Source organism: Physeter macrocephalus, chromosome 21, assembly GCF_002837175.3.
Source record: "Physeter macrocephalus isolate SW-GA chromosome 21, ASM283717v5, whole genome shotgun sequence".
Lineage (NCBI taxonomy): Eukaryota > Metazoa > Chordata > Mammalia > Artiodactyla > Physeteridae > Physeter > Physeter macrocephalus.
The window spans coordinates 56,195,668-56,210,357 of record NC_041234.1 but is presented as its reverse complement, the minus strand read 5'-3'; the positions used below and the strand labels follow the sequence as shown (position 1 = coordinate 56,210,357).

The 14,690-nt window shown below is 35.8% G+C and overlaps 1 protein-coding gene across 1 annotated transcript; it reads left to right on the top strand.

The window, feature by feature from the left end:
- The first annotated feature begins 13,506 nt into the window (after positions 1–13,506).
- Positions 13,507–13,899, top strand: LOC102995087 (40S ribosomal protein S26-like). The gene has a single exon (XM_024129513.2). It carries the CDS (start codon positions 13,528–13,530, stop codon positions 13,873–13,875), a length of 348 nt encoding a protein of 115 aa, XP_023985281.1. The 5' UTR covers positions 13,507–13,527; the 3' UTR covers positions 13,876–13,899.
- Positions 13,900–14,690: the final 791 nt, after the last annotated feature.

Sequence of the window (14,690 nt, the reverse complement as noted above, 5' to 3'; positions counted from 1 at the left end):
TCTTCAATAAGTGGTGCTGGGAAAACTGGACAGCTACATGTAAAAGAATGAAATTAGGACACTCCCTAACACCATACATAAAAATAAACTCAAAATGGATTAAAGACCTAAATGTAAGTGTAGACGCTATAAAACTCTTAGAGGAAAACATAGGCAGAAAACTCTCTGACATAAATCACAGCAAGATCTTTTTCGACCCACCTCCTAGAGAAATGGAAATAAAACCAAAAATAAACAAATGGGACTTAATGAAATTTAAAAGCTTTTGCACAGCAAAGGAAACCATAAACAAGAGGAAAAGACAACCCTTAGAATGGGAGAAAACATTTGCAAATGAAGCAACTGATATAGGATTAATCTCCAAATTTTACAAGCAGCTCATGCAGTTCAATATTAAAAAACAAACAACCCTGTCCAAAATTGGGCAGAAGACCTAAACAGACATTTCTCCAAAGAAGATATACAGATTGTCAAGAAACACATGAAAGGATGTTCCACATCACTAATCACTCGAGAAATGCAAATCAAAACTACAAATGAGGTATCATCTCACACCAGTCAGAATGGCCATCATCAAAAAATCTACAAATTATAAATCCTGGAGAGAGTGTGGAGAATAGGGCACCCTCTTGCACTGTTGGTGGGAAGGTAAATTGATACAGCCACTATTGAGAACAGTATGGAGGTTCCTTAGAAAACTAAAAATAGAGTTACCATACGACCCAGCAATCCCACTACTGGCCATATAGCATGAGAAAACTATAATTCAAAAAGTCATGTATTATAATGTTCATTGCAGCTCTATTCACAGTATCCAGGACATGGAAGCAACCTAAGTGTCCATCAACAGATGAATTGATAAAGAAGATGTGGCACATATATACAATGGAATATTACTCATCCTTAAAAATAAACAAAATTGAATTATTTGTAGTGAGTTGGATGTACCTAGAGTCCGTCATACAGAGTGAAGTAAGTCAGAAAGAGAAAAACAAATACTGTATGCTAACACATATATATGGAATCTAAAAAAAAAAAAAGGTTCTAAAGAACCTAGGAGCAGGACACGAAAAAAGACGCAGATGTAGAGAATGGATTGAGGATATTGGGAGGGGGAAGGGTAAGCTGGGATAAAGTGAGAGAGTGTCATGTATATATATACACTACCAAACATATAATAGGTAGCTAGTGGGAAGCAGCTGCATAGCACAGGGAAATCAACTCGGTGCTTTATGACCACCTAGAGGGGTGGTATAGGCAGGGTTGGAGGGAGATGCAAGAGGGAGGCGATATGGGGATATAGGTACATGTATAGCTGATTCACTTTGTTATAAAGCAGAATCTAACACGTCACTGTAAACAATTATACTCCAATAAAGATGTTTAAAAAACAATAAAGATAATGTTAATAGGAGTATGCATATTGATAATTACCTTAAATATAAATGGTATAATGCTCCAACCAAAAGATACAGATTGGCTGAATGGATCTAAAAACTGGACCCGTATATATGCTGTCTACAAGACACCCATTTCAGACACAGAGACACATACAGACTGAAAATTAGAGGATGGAAAAAGATATTCCATGCAAATAGAAATCAAAAGAAAGATGCAGTACCAATACTCATATCAGATAAACTAGACATTAAAATAAAGACTGCTACAAGAGACAAGGAAGGACCCTACATAACGACCAAGGGATAAATCCAAGGAGACATAACTCTTATAACTATTTATGCACCCAACATAGAAGCAACTCAATATATAAGGCAAATTCTAACAGACATAAAAGGTGAAATTGACAATAACACCATAATAGTGTGGGATTTAACACCCGACTTACACCAGTGGACAGATCATCCAGACAGAAAATATATAAGGAAACACAAGCTTTAAATGACACAATAGACCAAATAGACTTAATTGTTATTTATTGAACATTCCATCCTAAAGCAGCAGAATACACTTTCTTCTCAAGTGCACATGGAACATTCTCCAGGATAGATCACATCTTGGTTCACAAATCAAGCCTTGGTAAATTTATGACCACAAGGCTATGTGATTAGAAATCAATTTACAAGAAAAAAAAAGTAAAAAATACAAACACATGGAGGCTAAACAATATACTACTAAATAACCAAGAGATCCCTGAAGAAATCAAAAGGAAATAAAAACTACATAGAAAGAAATGACAATGACAACATGACGACCCAAAACCTATGGGATGCAGAGAAAGCAGTCCTAAGTGGAAAGCTTATAACAATTCAATCCTACCTCAAGAAACAAGAAAAATCTCAAATAACCTAACCTTACACCTAAAGCAACTAGAGAAAGAAGACTAAACAAAACCCAAATTTAGTAGAAGGAAAGAAATCATAAAGATCAGAGCAGAAATAAATTTTTAAAAAATGAAGAAAACGATAGCAAAAATATATGAAACTAAAAGCTGTTTCTTTGAGAAGATAAACAATATTGATAAACCTTAGCCAGACTCATCAAGAAAAAAAGGGAGAGGATTCAAATCAATAAAATAAGAAATCAAAAAATTACAACTGACACCACAAAAATACAAAGGATCATAAGAGATTACTACAAGCAGCTCTATGCCAATAAAATGGACAACCTGGAAGAAATGGACAAATTCTTAGAAAAGTACAACCTTCCAAGACTGAACCAGGAAGAAATAGAAAACATAAACAGACAAATCACAAGTAGTGAAGCTGAAAGTGCGATTAAATATCTTCCAACAAACAAAAGCCCAGGACCAGATGCCTTCACAGGTGAATTCTATCAAACATTTACAGACGAGCTAACACCCATCCTTCTCAAACTCTTCCAAAAAATCACAGAGGAAGCAACACTCCCAAGCTCACTCTATGAGGCCACCATCCCTCTGATACAAACAAGCCAAAGATATCACCAAAAAAGAAAATTACAGACCAATATCACTGATGAACATAGACACAAAATCCTCAACAGAATACTAGCAAACAGAATCTATCAACACATTAAAAGGATCATACACCATGGTCAAGTGGGATTTATCCAAATGATGCAAGGATTCTTCGATATACATAAATCAATCAATGTGATACACCATATTAAAGAGTAAAAACCATATGATCATCTCAATAGATTCAGAAAAATCTTTTGACAAAATTCAACACCAATTTATGATAAAAAATCTCCAGAAAGTGGGCATAGAGGGAATCTACCTCAACATAATGCAGGTCATATAAAAGAAACCAACAGCAAACATCATTCTCAATGGTGAAAAACTGAAAGCATTTCCTCTAAGATCAGGAACAAGACAAGGATGTCCAGTCTCACCCCTTTTGTTCAACATGGTTTTGAAAGTCCTAGCCACATCAATCGGAACAGAAAAAGAAGTAAAAGGAATCCAAATTTGAAAAGAAGTAAAACTGTCACTGTTTGCAGATGACATAATACTATACATAGAGAATCCTAAAGATGCTCCCAGAAAACTACTAGAGCTAATCAGTGAATTTGGTAAAGTTGCAGTTTACAAAATTAATGCACAGAGTTCTCTTGCATTCCTGTACACTAAAAACAAAATATCAGAAAGAGAAATTAAAGAAAAACTCCCATTTACCATTGCAACAAAAAGAATAAAATACCTGGAATAAACCTATGTAAGGAGGTAAAAGACCTGTACTCAGAAAACTATAAGATACTGATGAAAGAAATCAAAGATGACAGAAACGGAGGGATGCACTATGTTCTTGGAAAAATCGATACTGTCAAAACGACTGTACTATCCAAATCAATCTACAGATTCAATGCAATCCCTATCAAATTACCAGTGGCATTTTTTAATCAGTGAATTTGGTAAAGTTGCAGTTTACAAAATTAATGCACAGAGTTCTCTTGCATTCCTGTACACTAAAAACAAAATATCAGAAAGAGAAATTAAAGAAAAACTCCCATTTACCATTGCAACAAAAAGAATAAAATACCTGGAATAAACCTATGTAAGGAGGTAAAAGACCTGTACTCAGAAAACTATAAGATACTGATGAAAGAAATCAAAGATGACAGAAACGGAGGGATGCACTATGTTCTTGGAAAAATCGATACTGTCAAAACGACTGTACTATCCAAATCAATCTACAGATTCAATGCAATCCCTATCAAATTACCAGTGGCATTTTTCACAGAATTAGAAAAAATAATTTACAATTTTTATGGAAACACAAAAAACCCCAAATAGCTGAAGCAATCCTGAGAAAGAAAAACAGAGCTGGAAGAATCAGGCTCCCTGACTTCAGACTATACTACAAATGTAAAGTAATCAGGACAGTATGTTACTGGCCAAAAACAGAAATATTGATAAATGGAACATGATAGAAAGCCCAGAGATAAACCCACACACTTATGGTCACCTAATTTTTGACAAAGGAGGCAAGAATATTCATAGGAGAAAAGACAGTCTCTTCAATAAGTTGTGCTGGGAAAACTGGACAGCTACATATAAAAGAATGAAATTAGAACACTCCCTAATACCATACACAAAAATAAACTCCAAATGGATTAAAGACCTAAATATAAGACCAGACACTATAAAACTCTTAAAGGAAAACATAGAAAGAACACTCTTTGACATAAATCACAGCAAGATCTTTTTAGACCTCCTAGAGTAATAAAAATAAAAATAAAAATAAACAAATGGACTTAATTAAAGTTAAAAGCTTTTGCACAGCAAAGAAAACCATAAACGAGATGAAAAAGGCAACCCTCAGAATGGGAGAAAATATTTGCAAATGAAACAAGTGACAAGGGATTAATCTCCAAAATAAACAAACAGCTGATGCAGCTTAATATCAAAAAAATAACAACCCAATCAAAAAATGGGCTGAAGACCTAAATTGACATGTCTCCAAAGAAGACATACAGATGGCCAACAAACACATGAAAAGATGCTTAACATCACTAGTTAGTAGAGAAATGCAGATCAAAACTACAATGAGGTATCACCTCACACCAGTCAGAATGGCCATCATGAAAAAATCTACAAACAATAAATGCTGTAGAGGGTGTGGAGAAAAAGGAACCCTCTTGCACTGTTGGTGAGAATGTAAGTTGATACAGCCACTATGGAGAACAGAATGGAGGTTCCTTATAAAACAGAAAATAGAACTACCATATGACCCAGCAATCCCACTACTGGGCATATACCTGGAGACAGCCATAATTCAAAAAGACACGTGCACCCCAATGTTCATTGCAGCACTATTTACAATAGCCAGGACATGGAAGTATATCCTGAGAAAACCATAATTCAAAAAGAGTCATGTACCACAATGTTCATTGCAGCACTATTTACAATAGCCAGGACATGGAAGCAACCTAAATGTCCATCAACAGATGAATGGATAAAGAAGGTGTGGTAAATATACTCAGTGGAATATTACTCAGCCATAAAATGAATGAAATTGTGTCATTTGTAGAGATGTGGATGGACCTAGAGTCTGTCATACAGAGTGAAGTTAAGTCAGAAAGAGAAAAACAAATATTGTATATTAACACATATACGTGGGATCTAGAAAAATGGTACAGATGAACCTATTTGCAGGGCAGGAATAGAGTCGGAGATGTAGAGAACAGGCATGTGGACATCGGGGGGAAGAGGGGGTGGGATGAATTGGGAGATTGGGATTGACATGCATACATTACCATGTGTAGAACATATAGCTAGTGGGAACCTGTTGTAGAGCATAGAGAGCTCAGCTCAGTGCTCTGTGGTGACCTAGATGGGTGGGATGGGGGGGTTTTTGGTAGGGAGCCAAGAGAGAGGGGATATATGTATACAGATAGCTGATTCACTTCATTGTACAGCAGAAACTAACACAACATTGTAAAGCAACTATACCCCAATTTTAAAAAAATTGTTCAGTATGAAACCAAATGATAGTGTTCAAATTCAAAGTGAAGGTCCTAAACTGGTTGTAATTAGTTCTTGTAACCAAAGAGCCCAATAACACAATTGAGGAATGGCATTACAGCTAATAGCATGATTTTAAACAGGCTAGATTTTAATATTTAATCAGCTGATGTTTATAATAAAGTTTTGTAATATGCATAAACACTGTATTTTTTTAGTGTAACTCTTGTTTACCAGATGTAAATTTATTCATGGATTCATCATCAATAGATTCATCCATATTTTGTACTCATTGAAAACAAGCAGATATTTTCATGCTCATGATAATAAAACAATTTTAACAGAAGTCCAATTTACTAAAATTGCAACTATTTTTATATTTAAAATTTTAATTGAAATATTGAAGTGAATTGACAAGAAAAACAAAACACAGAATTTAGTTAAAAAGATAATGGTTTTAATTTTTCATATGTCAATGAAATTATGTGGTATACATATAATGGTATACACATCATAGGCTTGCCAGTCTTATCTAGTCCACATCTTATACAAAGAAGCTGAATTATTGCACACCTCCCTGTGCTTCCCTAAAATAGTACCTGACCATGATCACATTTTCTTTTTTGGCTGGGCACTTATATAGTCCTCCTCAATTGCAGCAAGTTCCTTTGCAGAGGTTTACCCCGCTGTACTCAAGGCAGAGTCTCACTTCTCTCTAATCAAGCAAGAAAAAAGAAACACTCCCCATTCAGTGCTGCCTGAAAAATACATAGCCCAATGGTCAATGAATTGTCCAGTTATATAAAACCCCAGGCATCTACACTGAGCTCTGGGAACAACACCAGTGCCTCTAATAGAGGAATGCTTCTCAAAGTGTGGACATGGTATCACAGGTAGTCCACAAGATAATTTGTGGGATACATTGGCAAGTATTCTAATAGTTATTTATTTAAGTGTGCTATGAAAAATAAATAATTAGCATGTCAGTATTTTAACAAATACTACTTCTTTAGGGTAAGTAAATATATATGGAATTATTAGTAATTCTTTACTTGGAATACCCATCTCTCTTCTTTTGTCTTTACCTCCCTGGCATCCACAGTTTTAGTGTTATTTGCTTCTTACTCTTATTCCCTATTTTGTACATTATATCACATTATCACATCTCAGATTATATCACATCTCAGATTACATTGTAATTTTTGTAGGAACACCTATCTCTGTACTAGATTGTGAGTTCCTTAAGAACCAGAGCCAAATCTTTGTATCTTCAGTGCCTAATGCAGTGGCTGGGCCCTGGGAAGTACTCAATAAATATTTGTGTAATGAATGAATGTGAATTACAGCTGTGGTCAGGATAATTACTTTCTACAAGCATTGATCTAGTAGCTATTTCACAGTTGGTGTTAAGATGGCACTGTGTCTCAAAGAGAATTGAAAATGTAAAACTGCAAGACAGGAAACCAAACAATTAATTCTCTATCAAGTTAATTATATTAGTAAATTTTTTGTGCTGAGTTTTCTTATAATAATGAATTTCTGAACTAAGATTCAAAAGCAGAATTACTGGATAAAATAAAGGTTGAAAGAGCTAAAATGTAATTAAAAGAGAACAGGCTCTGGAGTCAAACTCATGTTGAGTTTGAATTCTGGCTCAGCAATTACTAGCTGTATCGCCTGTAAACTGAGGACCAGAGATATAAAGCCCAAATAGTACCTGACACATAGTAAGCTTCCAATAAATGGTAGCTGTCATAATTAATTTAATCTGAATAAAACTAGGAAATATCTTACTAATAATCTCTAAGTAGTGACCCTTGAAGTTCTGACCCAAGAGAAAAATATAAAGAAGTCCCCCCTCTTATCTTGCTCCCATTCCCACCCCGATCCCTCTTATGATAGTGTAGTGATCATTACCTTCCCAACTTATGCCAAGCACTAATCTAAAGCCCAGCTGGTCTCTCTCACTGAAGTTCCAGGTATAGGTCTTCCCTGTACAAGGAAATAAATCATTTTCTAATTCACACACTCCTGGTGGCAAGCAGATAATTGTGTATAATTAAAAAGGTTTTTCATCCAATTTTAACTGGGTTAGATTAAATCACACTACTGTCATGCCAGGAAAGTACTTAATTAAGCAGAAGAGGTGACAATGAGTCAGTGTACTTTGTTGGAAATATTACAGCCAAAAGTTGACATAGAAACCCTGATTTCTATTCTCAACTTTGCTAATAACTTACTTAGAAATTTTAGGTGAGTTGTTTTATTGCTCTAGGCCTTAGTTTCTACACTTAGAGAAGATAAGTTCTGTGCTGAGACAACTGGCTGATACTCTGGAAAAAAACTAAGCTGTATCACCACTCACTCTTCTAAAAAAATAAAGTCCAGAGGACTGAACAAATATTTAAATTTAAAAAGTGAAACTATATAATTTCTAGGCAGAAGTATGAATGGATATGTTTATAATTTTGGAATGGCGAAGTTCTTCTAAACAAAAACACTACCAAGAAATCATATAGAAAAGGTGATAAGACTACCTAAAAACTTAAATCTTTTGTCTGGAAAAACATACCACTATAAAATGTTCAAAAGATGAAAGAGAAAAATACAATAGAAAAATAAAGAATATGGTCAAATAATTCACACACAAAAAATACGAATGGCCATAAAACCTATATAAAGATGTTCAACTTCACACATAATTAAAGACGTGAAATTAATACATTTTAAGACACTAAATGCTGGCCAAGGTAAAAGAAGTGGTCATGCGTCTGTGTTGGTGAGAGTATAAAGTGGTGCTGCTCTCCAGTGCTGATTCTTGCTGCCTGTCTCTGAGGAGCTTCTGTTCCAGTCATTCTCAGAAATACCCCTCTTACAGTATTCCTACTACCTAATTTGGCATCCCACAGCCACATTTTAATCTGGGACACTATGTGCAAATAGTGTCTGGTCTCACTATTCCATCCCCTGTCACCTCCTCTGCTTTGAGGAAAGTTCAAAGTCTCCTACAGTATGGTTCTTTCTATTCTTTGGGACCCCTTCTTCCCTTTGATAAACAAGTTCCACAAATTCTGAGATCTCAGCCAGTGTAATTCTCAAAGCATAGCCATCAGCAACTGGCTGAGGGGAGGAAACACAAAGATTTTGCTAAATTCTTGAAATGGAAACAAAATACAAATTAATATTTAAAGAAATTATCCTGCCACAGTTATTTTAAATATGAAATTAATATGATTAAATATAATAGGATACTACTTTTATGGTCAAAAGTTAGCATAAACTCAAAAAAATAATGTTTCTGTTTTTAAGAGTTACACAAATAATATTTTTCACAGAACAAAACATACCTCATGAACCAAAATAGCATGTATTTCATTACTTTCTAAAAATCTCTAGTGTGGGCCTTATACAGGAGAAATCAAGTGCTGAATGGCAATTAATGTTACAATATATTTAGAAGTGGACTAGAACATTAAAAAAAAGGAGACTGAAGAAGCAATTCTATTTTCCCTTCAATTTGAATCAGCAATGAATCCATACATGAAATGGACTAAACAATATATAATCCAACAAATAACTATGGGCATATTTTTTAAAATATCTTATTTGCATTTAGACAATTTAACCCTGAAACCAAGGGAAGAAATTCCAAAGATATGCTTAGTCTATTTAAAATAATGAATATATGTAAACTTATACTATTGTCACTAAAATGTGTAAAAACTGAGCATGCCCATTTGCTTGAATGGTTACTCACTTCAATATAAATTATAATTTCCTAGGTTTTAAGTAAATGGGAAACGAATGAAGCATGTCAGCTATTGTTTAACAAACTAATTGAACATAGACTGACAATAAAAACAAGATAGCAACAAACAAAAAAAGAATGATTCCTTTAAAAATAATAGGGAAGGGCTTCCCTGGTGGTGCAGTGGTTGAGACTCTGCCTGCCGATGCAGGGGACACGGGTTCGTGCCCCGGTCCGGGAAGATCCCACATGCCGCGGAGTGGCTGGGCCCGTGAGCCATGGCCGCTGAGCCTGCACGTCCGGAGCCTGTGCTCCGCAACGGGAGAGGCCACAACAGTGAGAGGCCCGCGTACCGGAAAAAAAAAAAAATAGGGAAAAACTTGCATTAAATGTTTTCCACCATATCCTTAGAATTTAAGAACACAGAGATGTGTATAAATAATTCTCCCGGGCTTCCCTGGTGGCGCAGTGGTTGCGCGTCCGCCTGCCGATGCAGGGGAACCGGGTTCGCGCCCCGGTCTGGGAGGATCCCACATGCCGCGGAGCGGCTGGGCCCGTGGGCCATGGCCGCTGGGCCTGCGCGCCTGGAGCCTGTGCTCCGCAACGGGAGAGGCCACAACAGTGTGAGGCCCGCGTACCACAAAAAAAAAAAAAATTCTCCCAAAATGACTCTTAAGAGATAATTTCTTAATGGTTCTTCTCCAGTGGATCTTCTTTTCTCTCTTCCTCCCTGCACTCTTTCTTCCTTTGCTGTACACTGTAAAGCATTTTAGCGCCTTTGTTGTACAGCTATTTGTTCATTTATCCTCTTGAAGGCATATACATTTAGTGAGTACAATAACATAGTTGCCAATTTCCCAAAACAAAAATTGACTTGATGTTTACTACTTCATCAGAACATTTATATCTACAGTTTGAAAACTGAAGAAAACTAGTTTTAACTTTATGTTATCACACTTTAAATATGTCTAAATTTAAACGAGTTTTAATTGATGGCTTCAAGTAATTTACAATAAAATAAAACAATTTGGAGGGTTACATGGTGCTTATTACAGAGCAATCTGATATATAAGGCCAGAAACAGAAAAGGGAGGGAAAAAACCTAGCATGACACAAAGTTAAGAGAATCATTTCTATGAGCAACTTAAAAATCCAGCATTTAACTTTAACCTCTGATTAAAATGGTATCAGTTTACTAAATTGAATTTTTTAGTAGTGAATACATTGGTTTTCGATGCACAACCTATTTGACAGGTCACCACTATTTTCTCTGTGAAAGGTGATTGTTTCTAATCAACCCTCATTGATGGACAGTTGGACTACACCAAAAAACTGATCTATCTTTTCTTGAAAATAGGCTGTAGTCTCATATGGGCAGCGTGGGGTATTTATCAATTTTTTATTAATTTTTTTTTTTGGCCGCACTGCATGGCTTCTGGGATCTTAGTTCCCCAACCAGGGACCCAACCCTAGCCCACTGCAGTGAAAGCGCCAAGTCTTAACCACAGGACTGCCGGGGATTCCCTGTTAATTCCTTTTTAATAAATTATTTTACAAGGATAACCAGCATTAGTGAGCTTTCTAATGAGATAGAAGAAGCCTGGAGCATTAAGATAAATTAAAATACAAAAAGCCAAAAGATAATTGTTTTAAACTAAAGATGCCACTGTGTTAGCATACCATGATATTCACACAACTTGTAGAAGTGTCCCAATATACATTTAGTAGTTTATAAGCTATGGACTAACATCTATGCTTCTGTAATATAAAGCTGATGGTAAAATATTAAAAAAAAATTTAAGATTTTAAAAGTCTCATATTTCATGCAAAAACAGATATTAACCATACCAAAACACAAATTAAGTTCAATAGATAGGACTTTCCTGGTGGGAAGTGGTTAAGAGTCCGCCTGCCAATGCAGAGGACACGGATTCGATCCCTGGACGGGGAAGATACCACATGCTGCGGAGCAACTAAGCCCCTGTGCCACAACTGCTGAGCCCGCGCTCTGGAGCCCTCACATCACAACTACTGAGCTCGCATGCCACAACTACTGAAGCCCGCGCACCTAGAGCCCATGCTCCGCAACAAGAGAAGCCACTGCACACCACAACGAAGAGTAGCTCCTGCTTGCCGCAACTAGAGAAAGCCCGCGCACAGCAACGAAGAAGCAACGCAGCCAAGACTAAATAAATTTATTTTAAAAAAATGTTCAATAGATAGAATTTAGTAAATTTAAGGGAACCAGAAGCCTTTATCCCTAAAGTGAGAAACTTTGAAACTTTTCAAATAAATGAGGACACCTACTGGAAGTTGGAAATCTTTGAATAATTTTAACCAAAGAGAAAGCTCATCTGCAATTTTATTTGAAAACTTCTTTGCTGGCAAAAGAAAGAGGACAGCAAAGGCAAGTATTTGTCAAGTTCTAGGAGAAAAACCCACATTCCTTGGAATTACCTTAGACCAAAAAGGAAAAAGAAGAAAACGTGAAAGTAGAATTTCTCTTCCCTAAGTTTTCTACTTTCTTGAGGTAATTGAAACTGACTAGAGAATTCAAGTTTAAGATTATAGATGAATGGAGGATCCAGTGAATAAGCATTAAAAAAAAGTATCTGAAGTAGGCTGATGGCCAGCAATTGAACAAAATTTGTATTTACCAAATATGCCACATAGTTACTAACATTTCTGTATAAGTTGTATAATTGTTAATATCACAACCATAGATACATTTTTTAGTACAAAACCAAAAAAGTCTGCTGTGCATTCAATAGATGATATTGGGCATGTCATTTAACTCCCTGGACTACAGTTTATTCATCTGCATTCCAAGGGGATTAAACTAAAAAATCTTCAACGGCCTCCTTTAAGCTTTAAGGTCTGAGAGCCTAAAAATAAGATTTCCTCAAATAATTACTTTAAAAATAGGTAGACATTTTGCAATTAAAAACATAAAATTGTATTATATTCCTTTTTCCCCTAGAAAGTAGCCTCATTTATTTTTACCTTTGGAAACATACTTTCCAGATCCTTCGGGGATCGCTCATTAATTCACTATTTTATTAGTCTCTGGCCTGCTGTGAATAAACATAGGATATGGGAAGCTTTGGGTCTACAGGATTATAATTTTTCCAGAGTCTCAGGTAAGTGCTGTCATCAATCTAAGCAAATTCCTCAGATCAATCTTATATAAGGCTCAAAATAAGTGTATTTATGTATTTTGGCTCACTGTAGTCTTACCATTTATTTTGCCATGTGAAAATACCAAGTGACAATGTATTTAAAACACAGATTTTAATTATATAATGGAAGTCTTACCTCATTATTTTCAAACAATAGTAGGTAGTTTTCTGACTTTTTTCATTTTTTAGACATATAATGATAATAATGGTAATGGATGAGGCCAAAATTAAACATAATTTAATATGGAAAAGAAGATATTCATTACTAATCAATCAGTATTTTTGAGATCCCATTGCATGCAAAGCTGTATATGGAGAAATACTTTGAATTATGCAACATATATATCATTTTAAGCTAGAATATATAGAACATTTGATGACCTCTTTTACCTTAACTGCCTAACATCCCTTTTCTCATAAATACTTAATACTTTCTTTTGGATTCTCTGTCTCAAACAATTTAATGTTGGTGTCTTTCCTTTATAATTGTTCATACCTTCCTGTGTCATTTCCCAGTGGTTACTAAATGGGCATGCTACAGCTCCTGTAAGTTTTGAGGATGGCAGTAGGCATTCTTAATACCCAGGAGAAATTAGAGAGCCCTGTAGAGAATTGTCCAGCAATTAACCTTCATAGTCATGAATAAATAATTTAAAAAAGAGAAACAGCTCCTCTTTCGCCTCCTCGCTTCCAAGATGACCAAGAAAAGAAGGAACAATGGTCGTGCCAAAAAGGGCCGCGGCCACGTGCAGCTTATTCGCTGTACCAGCTGTGCCCGTTGTGTGCCCAAGGATAAGGCTATTAAGAAGTTCGTCATTCGGAACATCGTAGAGGCCGCAGCCGTCAGGGACATTTCCGAAGTGAGTGTTTTCGACGCCTATGTGCTTCCCAAGCTGTATGTGAAACTGCAATACTGCGTGAGTTGTGCCATTCACAGCAAGGTCATCAGGAATCGTCCTCGGAAAACCCGGAAGGCCCGAACACCTCCATCCCGATTTAGACCTGCTGGTGCTGCCCCACGACCTCCACCAAAGCCCATGTAAGGAGCTAAGTCCTTAAAGACTAAAGAAATACTGTTCCCTGGAAAGACAATAAATTGGAAATTATACTTAAAAAAAAAGAGAAATAAGCCAATGTATTTTTTTTTAATGAGACAAAAAAAATTCTCACTTTGACAATTATACAAAAAAAATTTACTTAAGGAATAATTTATCAGTTTTAGAAAAATAGTTTTTAAAGTTAGTAAATTCTATAGGAGATATGTAGAGTGTAATGTGCTAAGAAAATATTTAGGTAAGGAGAAATAAGTATATAAAATTTTAAATCAACATGAAGTTATACGACTGAGTGGTTGGGGAGAAAATATAAAATATCAAAGCTTGCTTGTGTCGTATGAGTGGTACAATTTAAGTTCTATAGTGTAACAAGAAGGTAGAATCTTTTAGGACTGAAATGATTGGATAAGGCTTTTGTCAAAGAAGTGATATTTGACTTGGGTCTGAACAGTTTGATAGACATTTGATAAGCAGAGATATAAGACAATGGGGCTGCAATCGGAGGTAAAATTATAGCAAAGGCAAAAAGCCTAGGGCAGGTTGGTTTCTACAAAAGACTACCCTGGTTAATGGTTGGAAAAAAGAACATGGTGGTGGGGGTCAGGAATTAGAGAAATGTTTCAACCTTAGAAAATTTTTGTATGCATGCATGACTATTGTTTCAATCTGATAGGACATAAATCACAGATGCAACAGGTTAGACTGCAAGGAAGGGAAATGGACCAAAAAGGAAAATTGCTCACAAACTTAAGAGGAATCTTAGACCCCACTGACCTGCACGTTTCTTCTTTGCCTCCAAACTA

Coding starts and splice junctions, on each gene's coding strand:
- LOC102995087 (XM_024129513.2), top strand. CDS start 13,528: ATGACCAAGAAAAGAAGGAACAATGGTCGTGCCAAAAAGGGCCGCGGC.